This window comes from Salvia hispanica, chromosome 4, assembly GCF_023119035.1.
Source record: "Salvia hispanica cultivar TCC Black 2014 chromosome 4, UniMelb_Shisp_WGS_1.0, whole genome shotgun sequence".
Classification (NCBI taxonomy): Eukaryota; Viridiplantae; Streptophyta; class Magnoliopsida; order Lamiales; family Lamiaceae; genus Salvia; species Salvia hispanica.
Genome location: NC_062968.1, coordinates 41,967,369 through 41,985,658, shown reverse-complemented (window position 1 = coordinate 41,985,658; position 18,290 = coordinate 41,967,369). Strand labels below are relative to the sequence as shown.

General features: G+C 38.3%; 1 protein-coding gene across 2 annotated transcripts; it reads left to right on the top strand.

Annotated features, from left to right (window-relative positions):
* The first annotated feature begins 647 nt into the window (after window positions 1-647).
* On the top strand, window positions 648-4,238 carry LOC125224285 (ubiquitin carboxyl-terminal hydrolase 2-like). Of its 2 annotated transcripts, none has more exons than XM_048127662.1 (6): window positions 648-743; window positions 968-1,016; window positions 2,186-2,232; window positions 2,887-2,933; window positions 3,072-3,174; window positions 3,258-4,238. In XM_048127662.1, the coding sequence occupies exons 2-6, from the start codon at window positions 986-988 to the stop codon at window positions 4,029-4,031; spliced, it is 1,002 nt and encodes a 333-aa protein (XP_047983619.1). In that variant the 5' UTR covers window positions 648-743; window positions 968-985; the 3' UTR covers window positions 4,032-4,238. The 2 variants fall into 2 exon arrangements, with proteins under 2 accessions (XP_047983619.1, XP_047983620.1); XM_048127663.1 differs by lacking the exon at window positions 648-743 and adding an exon at window positions 784-891.
* Window positions 4,239-18,290: the final 14,052 nt, after the last annotated feature.

Below are 18,290 nucleotides of genomic sequence, written 5' to 3'. Positions count from 1 at the left end.
GGAGGTCGCCTCAATGATCTCGAGGAGCAGCGGTGTATTCAAGCCGAGGAGGAGCAGGAGAGATTAAAACCTGAAATTACCCTTCTGCCCTTTCATAATTAATTAATCTAAAAATATTTTTTTTTTAAATGAGTGGCTGAACATGGATCTCAATTCTCAATTAGGCTAAAAGTTCTCAATTGATCACAACCCATACCTGTAGAATGTCATTATAAGCTACTGTTAACATTCTCAAAGCATTGTGTTAATATTTTCGAAACACTATATTGACATTTTCATCCAAAACCCTAATTTGGTAGTTCTTTTTATACTTTTCAATTTAATTAATAAAAACAAAAATTACACTTGACAAATTATAGATCACAAGTTTTCTAAAATCCTACGGTCTTAAATTAGTTGTAGTTAGCAATTAAATGATGAATTAGCAATTGATTACTCAAATTTAGATCATTTCTTTTTTATCATACAAAAATGAAAAATCATATCTCTTTATATCTTGAAAATATGAATAGTTATTTATGTAAAGGCTTTCAAATTATAAAGTTAAAAAAGGAAAAAGAAAAAGGTAGTACTCCATGAAAAATTCGAACCCGAGTAGGAAACCAGAACCCATCCGATCCGATAAAACGTACCCGACCCGACTTTGTTGTTGGTAAGCTGTACAGCTCAACCAAACCAACACTAGTTTCTACAGAAGTAAAGCTCATTGTCGCCGCCGAAGCACCTCCTCCGCCGACTTTTAGGTATGCTCCTTTTCTCCAATTCACCACCACTACACTCCTTGTTCTCAGTTGAAACAAATTCCAAATAAGAGAACCAACTGTTTTCCCGCTAGAGTAAAAGTTTGGATAAAGTTTTCTTCTCCTCAATTTGTTTTGCGATTCGTTAATTGTATGTAATCACCGTGATTGTTTTTTTTCGAAAACCTAATTTTTGAGTTCTCTAACTTTATTTTACTATTTTGCAGTCGTTTTGACATACAATCATGTCTTGGTGCACTATTGAATCGGATCCAGGTATGTTTTGATTTCGCAATTCAATGTCGAACTCTTTGTATGATGTTGGAAAGAGAACTGTGACTAGCATGGGAGTTCTTACTTTCCTTAAGCCGCCTTGTACATTAGGTTCATCAAAACACATATAGAAACGAAGATAACAATTCGTTCCTTTTTCTATCCGAATCATAAAAAATCAGTTTTTTATTTGAGGCTTGTGGATTGGATGAAGATGCAATTGTGGTTTTATTCTTTATGCATAATTGCTGTTATGGGGGGGGGGAGAGAGAGACAGTCTTCCATGGTTCTTCCGTCTCCGGTGGCACCACTCTCAAGTCTCAGACTCTCAAATACATTAAACTTGTGTCCATATCCATGTCTCCGCCCTCCCGCCACACATCATAGTCATGGGATTAAAACGCCTTGATTTGGGGACATAATTAATTAATTATTGTGATCGGTCGGAACATGTTGAAACTGTTCGTTTTTTTTGGATTGTACTATGTTTATTAAGTAGGTAGTTAAATTAACTTAAATAGTAATGGTAGTAGTAGTAAAGATTATGATGCATTTTAATTGCCATGTGGAATAAACTAATTAAGAAAATTGAATTCAAACTCAAATATAAAGTTGAAAGTTTAGTGCTTAATTTGAAACAAATAAAAGTTTAGTAAGTAACTAATTTGATACAAGCTATATAGTTTTGTAACCATTTATGAAATTAACCCCCATTTTGTATGATGTTCTTTAATAAAAGCTCATGAAGTATGTTAAAGTTTCTTATGCATTGTACATATCTATTCAGGTGATTGTATATGTACTCCCTTCACCCCAAGTTAGTTGAGGCGTTTCTATTGAGAAGTAGATTTAAGTAATTGATAATTAAAGGTTACAGCGAAGAGAGAATAAAGTATGGTTGAGAATGAAGTATGAGTGAGAAAGAGAGAATAATGTTTTTTGCCAAAATGGAAACGACTCGAACTACCTTGGGACGGCCTGAAAAGGAATATGACTCAAACTACCTTGGGACGGAGGGAGTATGTTATTTCTATCTCCTCTTATGTACATATTTGAGTACATCCATGAGATAGTCTGAAATATGGAAAACTAAATACTTTCACGCTCTTCAATTTCTTTTGCCTGTGCTAGAATGATACATAATGTAAATTAAATTTTGTCTTGCGCTACAGGTGTTTTCACTGAACTTATACAGCAGATGCAAGTGAAAGGTGTTCAGGTATTATTCTGCCAATAAATGCAATCAGGCCTGGTTCATTTATATTGAATTTAATGATGTACCTTCCACGTGTCAAATTCATAACTTCCAATGAGTTTTGAATGCAAGCAATTTGTATTTGATCGCGCTTGGCAATTGATTAATTGTTACAATTAAGGTGGAGGGAGTTGTTCAATCAGACTGGGATTCTTTGATTAAGATACTTTTTTTGGAGTGAGAGATATGTATTACTCAGTTAAAGATTAATCATTTCCTTAGTCCTTTATGACTTGCCATATTTTGTTAGCCGGTTGTCCAGCTTTCCCTAATGGTAAGAACTAAGAAAAATGGCTAATTAAAGAATATGACGTAAGTTAATACTTCATCATCTCCAGGTTATAGGATATTTGATAATAATGTTTGCTGTCCTATCACAAACTATGGCTCATTTGCCCAAAGTATTGGTCTTATCTGTTCTCTCAGTAGAAGTAGGCTTAGATGCTGTTGTCACTTGTTGTCCTATCAGAAAGGTTGTATTGCTCATTATCCCGAAGTTTTGGTCTTATTTTGTTCTCTCAGTAGAAGTGGGTTTAGATGCGGTTGTCACTTTCGTAATTCACACAGCAGACTTTTTTTAGCAATCAAGTATTTATTTCTATTGATATGTTCAAACAGGTTGAGGAGTTGTATTCTTTAGATCTGGATTCACTAGACAATTTAAGGTAAACATCGTGCATATGACATTGTTCAATTAATATCATGATTCTATTTTTGTCCTCCTGCTTTTGGTTAAGCAATGCTTTCGACGTTTCACTTTTATTTTATTGGTTCTGAATTTCATTTTTTTCTTGCGCTGATAGGCCAGTTTATGGGTTAATATTCCTCTTTAAATGGCGCCCTGGAGAAAAGGATGACCGTCTTGTAATAAAGGATCCAAACCCGAACTTGTTTTTTGCCAGCCAGGTTAGTATCCATAATGAGAATCTCAGCTAGTCAAAAAAGTTTTTGTAAGTGCTTCCAATAAATATAGGCATATAAAACTGCAGGTAATAAATAATGCCTGTGCAACCCAAGCAATCCTGTCGATTCTGCTGAACTGTCCTGATGTTGATATTGGGCCAGAGCTGTCAGCGCTGAAGGAATTCACAAAAAACTTTCCGCCTGAGCTTAAGGGGTTGGCTATCAATAACAGCGAAGCAATCCGCACAGCGCACAATAGTTTCGCAAGACCCGAGCCCTTTGTACCCGAAGAGCAGAGAGCATCTGGGAAAGACGATGATGTGTATCACTTCATAAGCTATATACCAGTTGATGGGGTACTTTACGAGCTTGATGGGCTGAAAGAGGGACCTATAAGCCTGGGGGCGTGCCCTGTTGGGGGACAAGGTGATATGGAATGGCTACGCTTGGTACAACCTGTGATTCAGGAGCGCATCGAGAGGTATTCCCAAAATGAAATAAGATTCAATCTGTTGGCCATAATAAAGAACAGGAAAGAAATTTACACAGCTGAACTCAAAGAACTCCAGAGGAAGAGGGAACGAATCCTCCAACAACTTAGTGTGTTGCAGTCAGAGACAATGGTAGAAGGAACTGTGCACGCGCTTAACATGTCGCTTTCAGAGATAAACGCTGGTATTGAAGCTGAGACTGAGAAGATAGTGATGGAGGAGGAGAAGTTCAAGAAATGGAGAACCGAAAACATCCGTCGAAAGCACAATTACATACCCTTTCTCTTCAACTTCTTAAAGATCCTTGCTGAAAAGAAGCAGTTGAGACCGCTCATAGAAAAGGCCAAACAGAAATCCTCCAAATCTTGAGGGGGGCTATCCGTACAGGTCAACTTTGGAAAAAGCTGCTAATGTTAACTCTTAAGTTTATTCACTGTTTAAGGTTTTGCTTATTTTTATTTTTAATTATTTTTGCATGCATGACTTTTATTTATGTGGTTATGTACTACAGTATAAGATTTTTATGGATGTTACCTACAGATTCTATTTAATACAGTACTACTTAAAATGTTGAAACCTATTTCTTTCAAAATTGATTACTTAGTTGTCTGAAGACTACTGTTTATTAATATAACCACACTATATCTACTATAGACTGTTACATTTGACTGGACTAGGAAAATAGGTGAAAAAGAACACTTCTTCTAGAAATTGTAGAAATCAGACTTCCCGTAGGCAATATATGTGTTGGACTTGGACTATTGGTAGAAATCAAATTCAGGAAAAACTAAGTATTTATCAATAAAATATTAAATGCCTAATTCCCAAAGTATCAATCTTCGGTCATTTTGTGGGATCTGTTGTGATCAAACATAGCAGAAGTTGTCGTGGATCTCCGAAATCTGTGATTAAAAAAATGCAGATTACGATTCTTTGAAACAGATCTCTTTATCTTTTTCCAAATCTTTCCCTCCTTTTTCTCTTCACGTACAAATGGAAATGAAACAGAGATCTTCAACCAAATAAATAAATAATGCACATACACTTCTTGAGATTAAAAATGTATATATTTTTGCATTCCTAATCTTTGTGTCAATGGAGGGTTAATTCATCAAGGAAACCGTCTTCCAAAATTTCTGCTAAAAAACGCCTTTGATGAAAAGACTAAGAGAGAAATTATTTATATAGAATTGAGTTGGATAATTGAGAATTTGGAGCTGTATTCAAAACTAAATTTTATCTATTGTAGATCATGTAGGCTGTAATATATTTGGCTAGATAAATAACCGTAGTTCAATGCTTAGTTGCTTTGAAACCAGACTAATCCAAAAATACTTGGCTCAAAAAGGCATGAGGTGTTACTATATCAAAAACTATATCCAACGTACACATGAGAGCATGAGGTGTGCCTCCAAAGCTTTTGTATAGTGATGTAAGGCATTCAAAGCATACATGAGTTGTGCGTCCAAAACGTTGTATAGGGCCCTGAGATATAATCTCAATCATCTCTAGGGGTGCAAAACGGGTAGCGGGTAACAGGTAGTTTCCATCGGCGGATATAGGGTACCTGTTACCCGAAAATAATGGGAAACAGGGTGGGATCGGGAAGTGTGTTTTAAATTTTTGCGGGTATGGATATACCCAATAATACCCGGTATTTTTATGGTTAGGGTTTCCAAAGTTTTATGTTAGTTAATTAGTTTCAAATATATACTGCCTGGTAAACTTTATTCCTTATTGTATCTCCACTCTACTTGTCGTCTAATTAATTCATCCCTTCTAAGTTATACCCGCCGCCACCCAGATACGCCGCCGCTTCTTCACCCGCAGTAGTTTAGGCGAGTATTTCTTTTATCTTTCTCATTCTAATCATATCATCAGGAAGTAAGAGATTAGAAATCACCAAATTTGTGTATAGTTAATAGTTGGAAATTATGTTGTGTGTGTGAGTTGGTCAAGCGGTAGAGAGATTAAGTACAAACAATTTTATGGCCAATGGGTTGGGGTACCCACAACTGCGGGTACGGGACACCCGTATAACCATACGAGTCAGGATTGGGTAGTATAATATTGAACTTTTCAAGTTCAGATACCCGCGAGTACCCGTTTCGTCACCCCTCATCTTGATCTCGTTATAGATAATTAACACAAGATGTCCCTCCAGAATTCTGTATAGTGTTGTAAGACATATAAATCAAATAGACTCATAAATTATTAAATCTTGAATTATTAGTGTTTTGTAGCGCCCCGCTTTTTGAACCCTAATTTTTGGATCATTTTTTTTGCATTTAATGCTTTTAATGTCATGCATGTGAATTAAATGACGACTGAAATGTTTATTTGGTGTTTTGTGACCTGAATCGATTGATGGTTGATTGTGCGATTGACCTAATTAATTTCTTCGATTTCGTGATGATGCATATCGAATAATTTGGTGCTTTTGCATTTCAAAAAAAAAATTATTAGATATTTAAATGATATTATATGTAAATTAAATATGTTTAAAATATATTAAGTATTATTTCTCGGGTCCTCTTATAATGCTTATAGCATCATAATCCAAAACTAAGACTAAATCTATTCAATTAAATTTTAAGATGAGTGGATGATATTAAAGCTCACGAATTTTAATAAATAGTAGACAAAATATCAACATGGTGGTAAGATCGTCATTCTGTTATCATATGATAATTTTTGTATTTTTTTATATCAACATATTGTATTACAAATATCAGCACAATGACATGACTACGTGATACGCTCGGATTTTTTGCACTTTTTTAAGGCCATTATTTGGTTCGTTTTTTATGTCAAAGTCACTCTACACGTCCATTATTTGCATATTTTGTCTATTTTGGTATTTTGACGTGTTTTATGAGAAATGTGCATAAATAAGCCGAAAAAGGGAGCCAAAACGCCAAGTTTGGGAATCTGGAGTCGAGACGGCGACCGCCGCGGATGTGTGCGGCGACCGGCGCGCCCGGCGGGCAGATCAATGCAGCGGTCCGCCTCGAAAAAATGTGCTTGGAAGAGAAGTCTCGTCCGGCGACCGCCGGAAAGATGTGTGGCGGTCCCCCGCTGAGGGAACAGACTCTCTGGACTCCAACGCGGCGACCGCCGGCCAAGTGCGGCGGCCCGCCGGAGAAAGGCGGCGAATCCGAGAAGCCCTAGATTTGTGCCCAGTTTTACCATATTTTGGAGATTTTTTCCTTCTACAACAAGGCATGGTTTTTCCCTATAAATAAGGCCTCAAGTTTCATCAAAAAGAGAGAACTTCTACTTGCAAAATACTTCATAGAGATCAAGACCTAGAGTACTTCATTAATGCAAGGAGTTGGAGAAGGATTTCAAGAACATCAAGAACGACAAGGATTCAACCCACGAGTTTTATTTGCTTTAGTTTTATGTTCAAATTGTCTCCCCTTCAATCTATGTTTTTAGCTTATTCAATTATGTGTAACTAAACTCATAGGATTCTAGGGATGTGTTAGTAACGACTTTGGTTATACAAATTCCTTTTTCTATTTAATATCCGTTTTGTTTTTACTTTGTTTCTTCCCTAAGTAGTTTTGATGCTGCATGATTGAGTGACACAATCGTGTATTATTTAATATAAATTGCTTCATAACTGTGACAGAGTTCTAGCGAGTTAGATTCACTTAGTAGACACTACAGTTAGCATCCCTTAAAACGGCAATTGTTAATTGAGAGTGAGGACTTTTCAAGGGTCTTAGGAACTTTGGAGTTACGTGTTAGGATTGACAACCCTAATCTTGTAATCAACATTTGTATTGCATGAGCATAAGCTAGGTGACTCGTCCTTTCAAAGTATAAACTGTGCTAGGGTATTGTAGTTGGAATTTTGTATAACCATAACTGTGAACACACATCCCTGGGATTCCCTTATCTCTATTGTCTTCCTCTTGATTTATCTGCTTTTAGTTGATCTGTGCTTTCTATTTTTTTTTAGTTTTTCAAAAGTTTTCAAAACCCAATCGTTTTTCCATATAGTATTTGAGTCTTAGTAGAGGATAGACACTTTGTGTTCGTCTTCCCCGTGTTCGATATCCGGTACTAACCTGTAGCTATACTATATATACTCTGTATACTTGCAGGTTTATTTAGTGCTAATAAAGAGTGCATCAAGTTTTTGGTGCCATTGCCGGGGAAGACAATTTTTGGAGTGATATCTTCAGACGGACAATTTTGCTACTTTGGATTTTAATCACTTTTATTTTAGTTCTTTTTCTTTTATTTTTATTTTTATTTTATGATGGATTTTCCTGTAGGGATGGAGGATCCATATGGCTACGAACAGCAGTGGGGGTTAAGCAATGAATACTATAACTCCGACCATGGGGGATCATACTACGACCCAAACTGCTCTGAATTTTCCTATGATGCACAAGATTTCTGTTCTGATAACTCGTCTGAATTATGTGCAGGTATGGAAGATCAACCCCGCTCTACTTGGGAGAATCTGTTGGAAATCTGCATCGCAGAAGTCTTCGAACATAGAAATGTGATGAACCAGCGGTTGGAAGATCTAGAAAGAAACACAAGCACCTTGGAAAGAGGGTTGGCAACCCTAGTTGCTCAAGTTGAGATGCTGGAAATTAATCTTGGGATCATAGCCACGACCATAGGAAACAGGAACACCCCAGGTACCCTTCCTAGCCTGCCAGAGGTTAATCCGAGAGGAAGATGCCATGCCGTACAGCTGCGCAGCGGAACTACATATCAACCGCCAGAGGCAGGAGATCTAGGAATGAGAAGAAGGGAAGCAGAGAAGCCGCCTGGGGATGCATCTGACGAAGCAGTGCGGCGGTCCGCCGCACCCCAACACGGCGGTCCGCCGCCTATACCTCAGCAGGTCGAGGAGAACTTAGGGTTGGCCACTGGCGGAAGCCCGGTGACTGCCACACCTCATTGCGGCGGCCCGCCGGCTGAACAGCAGCAGCCAAACAGTCTCGCACAAAACAGTATCGTTGTCCCGTATCCTCAACGGCTGCAGAGCAAGAAGCTTGATGCTCAGTTTGCCAAATTCTTGGAAGCAATGAGTAAAGTCCACATCAACATTCCACTAGTAGAAGCCCTGCAACAAATGCCCAATTACGCCAAATTTCTGAAAGATGAGGTGGCAAGAAAAAGGAAATGGGGGAAATACGAGACAGTAGGCCTACCAGAGAATTGCAGTGCTATCATACAAAAGGGATTACCCGCTAAGCACAAAGATCCAGAGAGTTTTACTTTATCTTGTGTTTTGGGGAATGATGTAAAGGGTAGAGGGCGTTATGTGATCTAGGCTCTAGCATTAACTTGATGCCTTTGTGTTTTTACAGGAAACTTGATGTTGATAGCATCCGCCCCACCTCAATCACACTGCAAATGGAAGATCGGAGCACAACAACACCAATGGGGATAGTAGAAGATGTCTTAGTAAGAGTTGGAGAATTTATTGTCCCAGCTGATTTTGTTGTTCTTGACATGCAGGAGGACAAGAAGGTTCCCTTGATACTTGGAAGACCGTTTTTAGCTACTTGGGGAGCCATGATAGATGTACAGAAGGGAGAGCTTACATTAAAGCTACATGATGAGAGCATTACATTCAACATCTACGACGCCCTGAAATTTCATGGAAAAGAAGGGGCAGAAGGCTACCAAGAATGCAGTGTCATCCAAGTCGTCACCGATTGTGTTGGAGAAGTGGAAGTCACTTATCACCAAAACCAGGACCCTCTTGAAACTTGTCTAAAAAATTCTTTTACTCCTAACACTGATTTATCTTCTTGTGATGCTAACGTATGTGCCATCATTGCAGAATTGGAAGTGCTACCAGAAAGAATCCCCCAAATGGGGAATGCATTCTTACCATTACGCACTCCCGAAGAAGAGGCAGAAAGGAGAAGAACAGTGGGAAAGCCACGGGGACCGCCCAAAGTGGAGCTTAAACCTCTTCCCGACCATCTCAGGTACGCTTTCCTAGGGCCAGAAAACACTTACCCTGTTGTTGTATCCGCTGCATTAAGTGAGCAAGAGTGTGAGAAGCTTTTATGCATTTTGAACAAGTATAGGTCTGCCATAGGATGGTCTATTAGTGATCTAAAAGAAATTAGCCCTACCACATGCATGCATAGAATTCTACTTGAGGAAGGGCATAAACGCCGTGTGCAAAACCAACGCAGACTTAACCATATCATGCAAGATGTAGTAAGAAAAGAGGTGATAAAGTTACTAGACGCAGGGATTATTTATGCAATATCTGATAGTGAGTGGGTAAGTCCTACGCAAGTAGTAGCTAAAAAAGGGGGGATGACAGTAGTACCCGGCCAGGATGGAGAGATGATAGCCACTAGGGTAGCCACAGGATGGAGAGTATGCATTGATTATAGGATGTTAAATGCAGCCACTAGGAAAGATCATTTCTCTCTATCTTTTATTGATCAAATGCTTGATAGATTAGGGGGATACGATTATTACTGTTTTCTTGATGGCTATTCTAGGTATAATCAAATTGCAATTTCCCCCGAAGACCAACATAAGTCTGCTTTTACATGTCCTTTTGGTATTTATGCTTATAGAAAAATGTCTTTTGGTTTGTGTAATGCCCCTGCCACTTTCCAGAGATGTATGATGGCAATATTTCATGATTTGATTGAAAAGGTGATGGAAGTTTTCATGGATGATTTTTCGGTGTTTGGTAAATCTTATGATCATTGTCTTGACAATCTAGCTAAGGTTTTGCAGAGATGTGTAGAAAATAACCTTGTTCTTAATTGGGAGAAATGCCATTTTATGTTGAAAGAAGGTATAGTTCTAGGGCATAAAGTGTCTTCTGCAGGGATAGAGGTAGACAGGGCAAAGATTGCAGCCATCGAGAAACTCCCACCGCCATCCAATGAAAGGGAGTAAGAAGTTTTCTAGGACATGCAGGCTTCTACCGAAGATTCATCAAGGATTTTTCTAAGATCTCTAAACCTCTTTCTAAATTGCTTGAGAAGGATGTGAAATTTAATTTTACTTCCGATTGTTTGCAGGCTTTTGAGACTTTGAAGAAGGCTCTAGTCAGCGCTCCTATCCTCATCACGCCAGATTGGAGTCAACCATTTGAGATCATGTGCGACGCAAGTGATATTGCAGTCGGCTCGGCTTTAGGGCAGAAGAGGGGAAAGATTTTTAGAGTCATATATTATGCTAGTAGAACCTTAGATTCTGCCCAAGCTAATTACACGACTACTGAAAGGGAGATGCTTGTTATTGTCTATTCCTTTGATAAATTTAGGGCTTATCTTGTTGGAACTAAAACTATTGTTTACACTGATCATGCAGCTATTAGGCATTTGTTTGCAAAGAAGGATGCAAAACCAAGACTTATCCGATGGATCTTGTTACTCCAAGAGTTTGACGTGGAAATCAAAGACAGAAAAGGGTGCGAGAATGTGGTAGCGGACCACTTGTCAAGGTTGGAACACCCGGTGGAGGGAGAAGACTTGTCTCAAGAAATCAACGAGGACTTCCCAGATGAGCACCTGTTTTTCACTCAAGCCACTTTTCCTTGGTACGCTGATATTGTCAATTATTTGGCGGCAAAGGTACATCCTCCCGATCTTACTCCTTATCAGAAAAAGAAATTTTATAGAGATGTACGATCTTACTTTTGGGATGAGCCATACTTGTTCAAAAGATGTATAGATACTATACTTAGGAGATGTGTCCCTAAAGAAGATTGGGTGGCTATAGTCGAAAGGTGTCATTCGTCTCCCACTGGAGGCCACTTTAGTGTGCAAAGAACCGCGATAAAAGTCTTGCAAAGTGGATTCTATTGGCCTACCATTTTTCGCGACTCCGCTAGTTTTGTTCTCCAATGCTATGAATGTCAACGGACGGGTGGAATTTCTAAGAAGAAGGAGATGCCGATGAATACCATCATTGAGGTAGAATTGTTTGATGTATGGGGGATAGATTTTATGGGACCATTCCCGAAATCAGGAGAGTACCAATATATCTTACTTGCAGTAGAATATGTTTTTAGATGGGTGGAAGCAATTCCAACCAAAACTAACGATTCTAAAGTTGTTATTGCCTTTGTTAGAAAAAACATATTTTGCAGGTTTGGTACGCCCCGCGACCCTTATTAGTGACAGGTGGAATTTCTAAGAAGAAGGAGATGCCGATGAATACCATCATTGAGGTAGAATTGTTTGATGTATGGGGGATAGATTTTATGGGACCGTTCCCGAAATCAGGAGAGTACCAAGTAGAATATGTTTCTAGATGGGTGGAAGCAATTCCAACCAAAACTAACGATTCTAAAGTTGTTATTGCCTTTGTTAGAAAAAACATATTTTGCAGGTTTGGTACGCCCCGCGCCCTTATTAGTGATGGAGGATCTCACTTCAACAATAGATGGTTGGACAGCGTGTTGGACAAATATGGAGTCAAGCATAGAGTAACTTCGCCCTATCATCCTCAATCAAATGGGCAAACTGAGTTAGCAAACAGGGAAATCAAGTCAGTCCTTCAAAAGACGGTGAGTGTGAATCGTAAAGATTGGGCACTCCGGTTAGATGACGCATTGTGGGTATATCGTACCGCCTACAAAGGCCCCATAGGCTCTGACCTCTACATGGCGACCGCTGCATGTGCTGCGGCGGTCCGCCACTTGCTCGCTGGAACATTCTGTTGTCGCGCGGCGACCGCCGGACATGCTGCGGTGGGACGCCGCCTGGACGTATTTTTCCAGCGCGATTTTTCCAAAGTTTCTCAACTTTCTCCCGGTCAAGCCTCGCCACAAGAATTTTCAAGGTACGTTTTTTTTTTCAGTAGTTCACTCACGTCCCTACCGACTCTGCAAACTTATTTTACACTTTGTTGTAAATAAGTTTGGGGGGATGAAGTGGTGGACCATGAGTTTAGGATTTTTCTTTTTGCTTTAAAGTTTTTGTTTTTGTTTCAATAACCCCGTAGGTGAATTTTGTGTTCTAAAAAAATATTTTCTTGAATCCATGTCGTGAACTTAACATGAAGAACTTAGAAACACGCATGCTTAGGGACACACTTTAGATTGAGTTGCCGATGATATTACATTCCATCTATGTTTAAGTGTGGCTTAACGTTTTGATTTGATGGTTTGGTAAAAAGGTGCATAATTAGTGAATTGCTTGTTCGCCTTGAATCATGCTTATACCTTGTGAGGATTTGAGCCTATTATTTCATTCTTGTGTGATTTATCTGCATTCATGTATTTGTTTCTAGAACTTGCTCCTAGTCTTGCCTAAGTTTACATAGTGTTTAAGTTGATTTAGGAGGATGATTGACCATCTTTTCTTAGCCTACTTTTATCCAAAATTTTGACCCTCTCAAAAATTTAAAATTTTTTCCTTTGGAGCCAAGTTTGAGCCTTTTAGCCTTTTCTTTGGAAGCCAAAATAATGGGGGCAATTCCTTGGGTTAGTTAGTTTTTGCTATCTTATTTTGTAAAGGAATTGGAGAGATAAGGAGAAAAGTATAAAAAGTGGTGTGCTTAATATAAAGAGAGTACAAGTTGTGAAATTGAGAAAAATTCCAAATATGTGCTTGATCTTAGAAAAAAAGAAAGGTTGTGAAAAAAAAAATCAAAGGAATGGAAAGTGAGTTGAAGGAGATAAATGAAGTGTTAAAAGTGTCTTGGGTTTAGAAAAGTGGAGTTATCTTTACTCTACTTGGGATATTTTTATTTTTAGTCATTTTTTAGCCAAATATCCCTCACCTACCAAAGAGCCTATATTACAACCAAAGATAAAGACCTTTGGGACTTTTGAAGCTTAATCACATTTAGTAGAGGAGGGAGTAGACTTTGAGCAAGCCTATGGTAAACTTTGCATGATGTATGATTTGAGTGCTTATGTACACATTATCCTTATACACTTTGAGAGTGAGAGAACACTTCCCATCTTTGGAAGTTTGCCACGTGCGAGGGTGACAAGACGAGGTTTTTATTGGCGGCGACTCTTGTGTGTGCGTGTCAACTGGCCAGGAGGGTCCCTAGACCTAGCTGTGTCGTTGGGTCTGTGCCTAAAACCTCTTGTCAACAAAAATACCTCAACCCACTTCTACTGGCTAGTATAGTGGAGTAAGGATCGATCCCACAGAGATGGATGTAGGAGAAGTGCAATTGCAAAGACATTTTGGAAGGGTTGGTTAGCTACCACGCTTTTGGGGTTGAGTTCTACCTAGGCGTAAAATTAAAATGAGACTCTACCTATACTGACCAGTAGGTAACTAAATACTTAATGCTATTGGATGTGTACGTGAATGTGAAAGTTGGACACCTAGTTATGCATATGAGAAGCTACTAGACGAAACTTACTAAAAATGGCTAGACAAAAGGTAAAGGGAATCAAAGGACATGCTGGCAGACTGGCTGCTGGGTTTGCAGAAAAGCTGAAAAAAGTGCAAGTACAAAAGCAAAAAGTAACAAAAGCAACATATCTTTGATTGTAACATTTTCTTCTTCACCAAGCTAAACTAACCAGATCTAACAAACTCTATTGATGAATGCTCAAGTTCAAAAATTCGTAAATGCAATATTTAACTTGAAATTGAGAACGAAAGCAAGAAAAACTGAAATTTACGCATACTGGTCAACAGGACAAGGTGACAGAAACAAGTAGAAACGAATTCCATGCATTTTTGAGAGATTTAAATCGATTAAAACTTGTAAACACTTAAGGAAAGATTAGATCTAACTAAGCTAGGTAGATTCAAGCACTTAAGCAACATAAATCAACATAAAACTACCATGTTTACCAGATCTAGCTAACTAGAGAGATTTAAAGCAATAACAAAGCTGAAACTCAAATAAAACCATAAAAACTTAACTTCATTCAAACATTCAAACCAAAAGATGCTTCAAACAAATTAACTACTAAAATCCGAGACAAATGCAAGTAAAACAAGTTCTTAAACTAAGAAAGCATTAAAAGAAAGCATGTAAATGGCTGATGGCTTCTTCTGAAACTGGAACTGGACTACGGCGGCTGGAATGATTCAGGCATGATGACTCCCCGCCGGCTGGTGGCCGGAATCTTCATGGCAGGCTGCTGCATTTAGAGAATGGAACTTAGAGCTAATGGAGCTATTCTCCCACAAAGTGTTCTCAAAGTGATGATAAAAGTGATTCCTCCTTATGTTCAACTCCTATTTATAGGGTGGCTTGCCCTAATTTCTAGGGTTGCCTCTTCATGCGAAATGACAATTTTGCCCCTCTTTAGTAGTTGATTGTTCCAAGCAAGTCCTTCCTTCTCGTGTCCAGTTCCGTAGCATCCATCCTGGCCAGTTTGCACCTTTTCTGTCCATAATTGCCAGTTTGCACTTTTTCTGCTCATATTGGCCAGTTGCACACTTTTTGCTGCTTTTTCACTCGAATTTCTTCCGATCCTTTCCTCCTGATTTAGTACCTCAACCTGCACACTTTAGCAACTATTTTGCAGATATTATCCAATAAAGCACATTATACTGACCAGTAACCAAGGCTTAGAACGAGACTCATCAGAGGGCTTGAATTCAAGGTGTTCCACGAGTTAGTAATGAAAGTGCACTAATAAGCCTTGCTTGATTTGATTGTGTTAATACATGTTTAAACTGTTCTTCCATCTTTTGAGGCAATTATGACATCTAGTCCTTGTGCATTCCGTGCGTCTATTCTTGTATCTTTATTGTTTTGTTCGAGGACAAACAAAAATGTAAGTTTGGGGGAGTTGATACGCTCGGATTTTACACTGTTTTAAGGCCATTATTTGGTCCGTTTTTTATGTCAAAGTCACTCTACACGTCAATTATTTGCATATTTTGTCTATTTTGGTATTTTGACGTGTTTTGTGAGAAATGTGCATAAATGGGCCGAAAAAGGGAGCCAAAACGCTAAGTTTGGGAATCTGGAGTCAGACGGCGACCGGCGACCGCCGCGGATGTGTGAGGCGACCGCCGGCGCCCTGCGGGCAGATCAATGCAGCGGTCCGCCTCGAAAAAAATGTGCTTCGAAGAGAAGTCTCGTCCGGCGACCACCGGAAGATGTGCGGTGGTCCCCCGCTGAGGGAACAGACTCTCTGGACTCCAACGCGGCGACCGCCGGCAAGGTGCGGCGGCCCGCCGGAGAAAGGCGGCGAATCCGAGAAGCCCTAGATTTGCGCCCATTTTTATCATATTTTGGAGATTTTTTCCTTCTACAACAAGGCATGGTTTTTCCCTATAAATAAGGCCTCAAGCCTCATCAAAAAGAGAGAACTTCTACTTGCAAAATACTTCATAGAGATCAAGACCTAGAGTACTTCATTAGTGCAAGGAGTTGGAGAAGGATTTCAAGAACATCAAGAACGACAAGGATTCAATCCACGGGTTTTATTTGCTTTAGTTTTATGTTCAAATTGTCTTCCCTTCAATCTATGTTTTTAGCTTATTCAATTATGTGTAACCAAACTCATAGGATTCTAGGGATGTGTTAGTAACGACTTTGGTTATACAAATTCCTTTTTCTATTTAATATCCATTTTGTTTTTACTTTGTTTCTTCCCTAAGTAGTTTTGATGATGCATGATTGAGTGACACAATCGTGTATGATTTAATATAACTTGCTTCATAACTATGACAGAGTTCTAGCGAGTTAGATTCACTTAGTAGACACTACAGTTAGCTTCCCTTAAAACGGCACTGTTAATTGAGAGTGGGGACTTTTCAAGGGTTTTAGGAGCTTTTTGGAGTTACGTGTTAGGATTGACAACCCTAATCTTGTAATCAACATTTGTATCGCATGAGCATAAGCTAGGTGACTCGTCCTTTCAAAGTATAAACTGTGCTAGGGTATTGTAGTTGGAATTTTGTATAACCATAACTGTGAACACACATCCCTGGGATTCCCTTATCTCTATTGTCTTCCTCTTGATTTATCTGCTTTTAGTTGATCTGTGCTTTCTATTGTTTTTAGTTTTTCAAAAGTTTTCAAAACCCAATCGTTTTTCCAGATAGTATTTGAGTCTTAGTAGAGGATAGACACTTTGTGTTCGTCTTCCCCGTGTTCGATATCCGGTACTAACCTTCAGCTATACTATATATACTCTGTATACTTGTAGGTTTATTTAGTGCTAATAAAAAGTGCATCAGTACGTCAACACAAGTACATAAAATATCAAAAATGGTTTTATTGATATTTTTCATGCATTATATTAAAAGTTTTTGATGCATTTGTTGATATACAAAAACTAAAATAAAATGATCAAATATCATCATCCAAACGTCGTCAGAACATATCCAATTGAGAACTCGTTAGAATTCTTATAAAATTACATTTAGTTTTAATATATTTTTTGTGAAAATATAATTTATATCAAGAGAGCTACGTAAACTCAAAGTTTTGAAATGATTTTAAAGAGAAAGAAAGTAGTTAGTTTTAATTACCATAAGAATTAACATTCATATCATTTAAGTTTATTTTTTAATTATTTAAATTAAAATATAATCCACTTGAAACTATTTCAATCAGATTTTCTAATATAATGGCTAAGATTTGGTCTTAATTTGGAATTGTTAATTAGAAGTCTTATATCATTCTGGCACGAGTTTTAATAAATGTTAAGAAAAGTGGGTAGAAGAAAGTTAGTGGAATATGAGTCCATTTGTATATATTAGATTTAAATGAAATGTGAGTGGAATGAGTTGATGGAATGTATAGTAATAATGAATCGGGACTCCTATTTGCGGACGGACCAAAATGAAAAAACGGGACTCCTATTTACGGACTGGTGATGTAAATCAAATGATGCTAATTCTACTCCAAGATTTCTACTATTTTTTATATTAAAATCATCTATCAGTTAATCATTAGAGTTGTATTATTATATATTAGTTGATAGATGTACACGTGGAGTGACCACAATGAGCCAAAGCAGTAGGGTCGGATTTAAAGTGTCCGTTGCCTATTAAGACAATGTTCAAATTATTTTATTTTATCACCGTTATCTTAGTCTTTGAAATTATTTCGCATGGGTACCTTGTACGCCTCAATCGGAGCCCGGATGAAAAAATTATGGCCATTTGACGAAGGCTGCGTAGAGTAGTGTGATTCCGGCAAAAACACTCGGGTACAGTTGAAACGCCTGGTTTGGCATCAAAAACGCCTGGGTCGGGCGTTTTTCTCGGAAACTGCCGAATTTAGTCTTCAAATTGGTTTTTGGAGCAGTTTCTTGGGGGGTTATTCAGATATTCCAGACGAGAAAGGAGGGGAAAAGAGATGAGAAAGGAAGAGAGGAAGATTGGAGGTGCAATCATTCAACTTCCATCATCCCGGAGGAGATTTGCTACCATCTGCACATCAATTTCATGAATTCTATGGTTCTTCTTTATTGGTTGTGGATGTGTAACTAAACTCTTACGTTGCTCCTAATTTGTGAAAGATGTGAATTACTTTTGGATCTATGGGTTAGAATTATTTTATGATCTTTTTCTACGGTGCTTTTTACATTGAATTATAAATTCGGTCTAATTCCATCGTGTCTTTTAGCCAATGTCTCTTTAACTTGGTTAAAAGGTGGAAACGTAGATAAAGAGTTTGAGATTTGTATCGTGTTCAATATATGAATCTTGGATAAGTTAATTT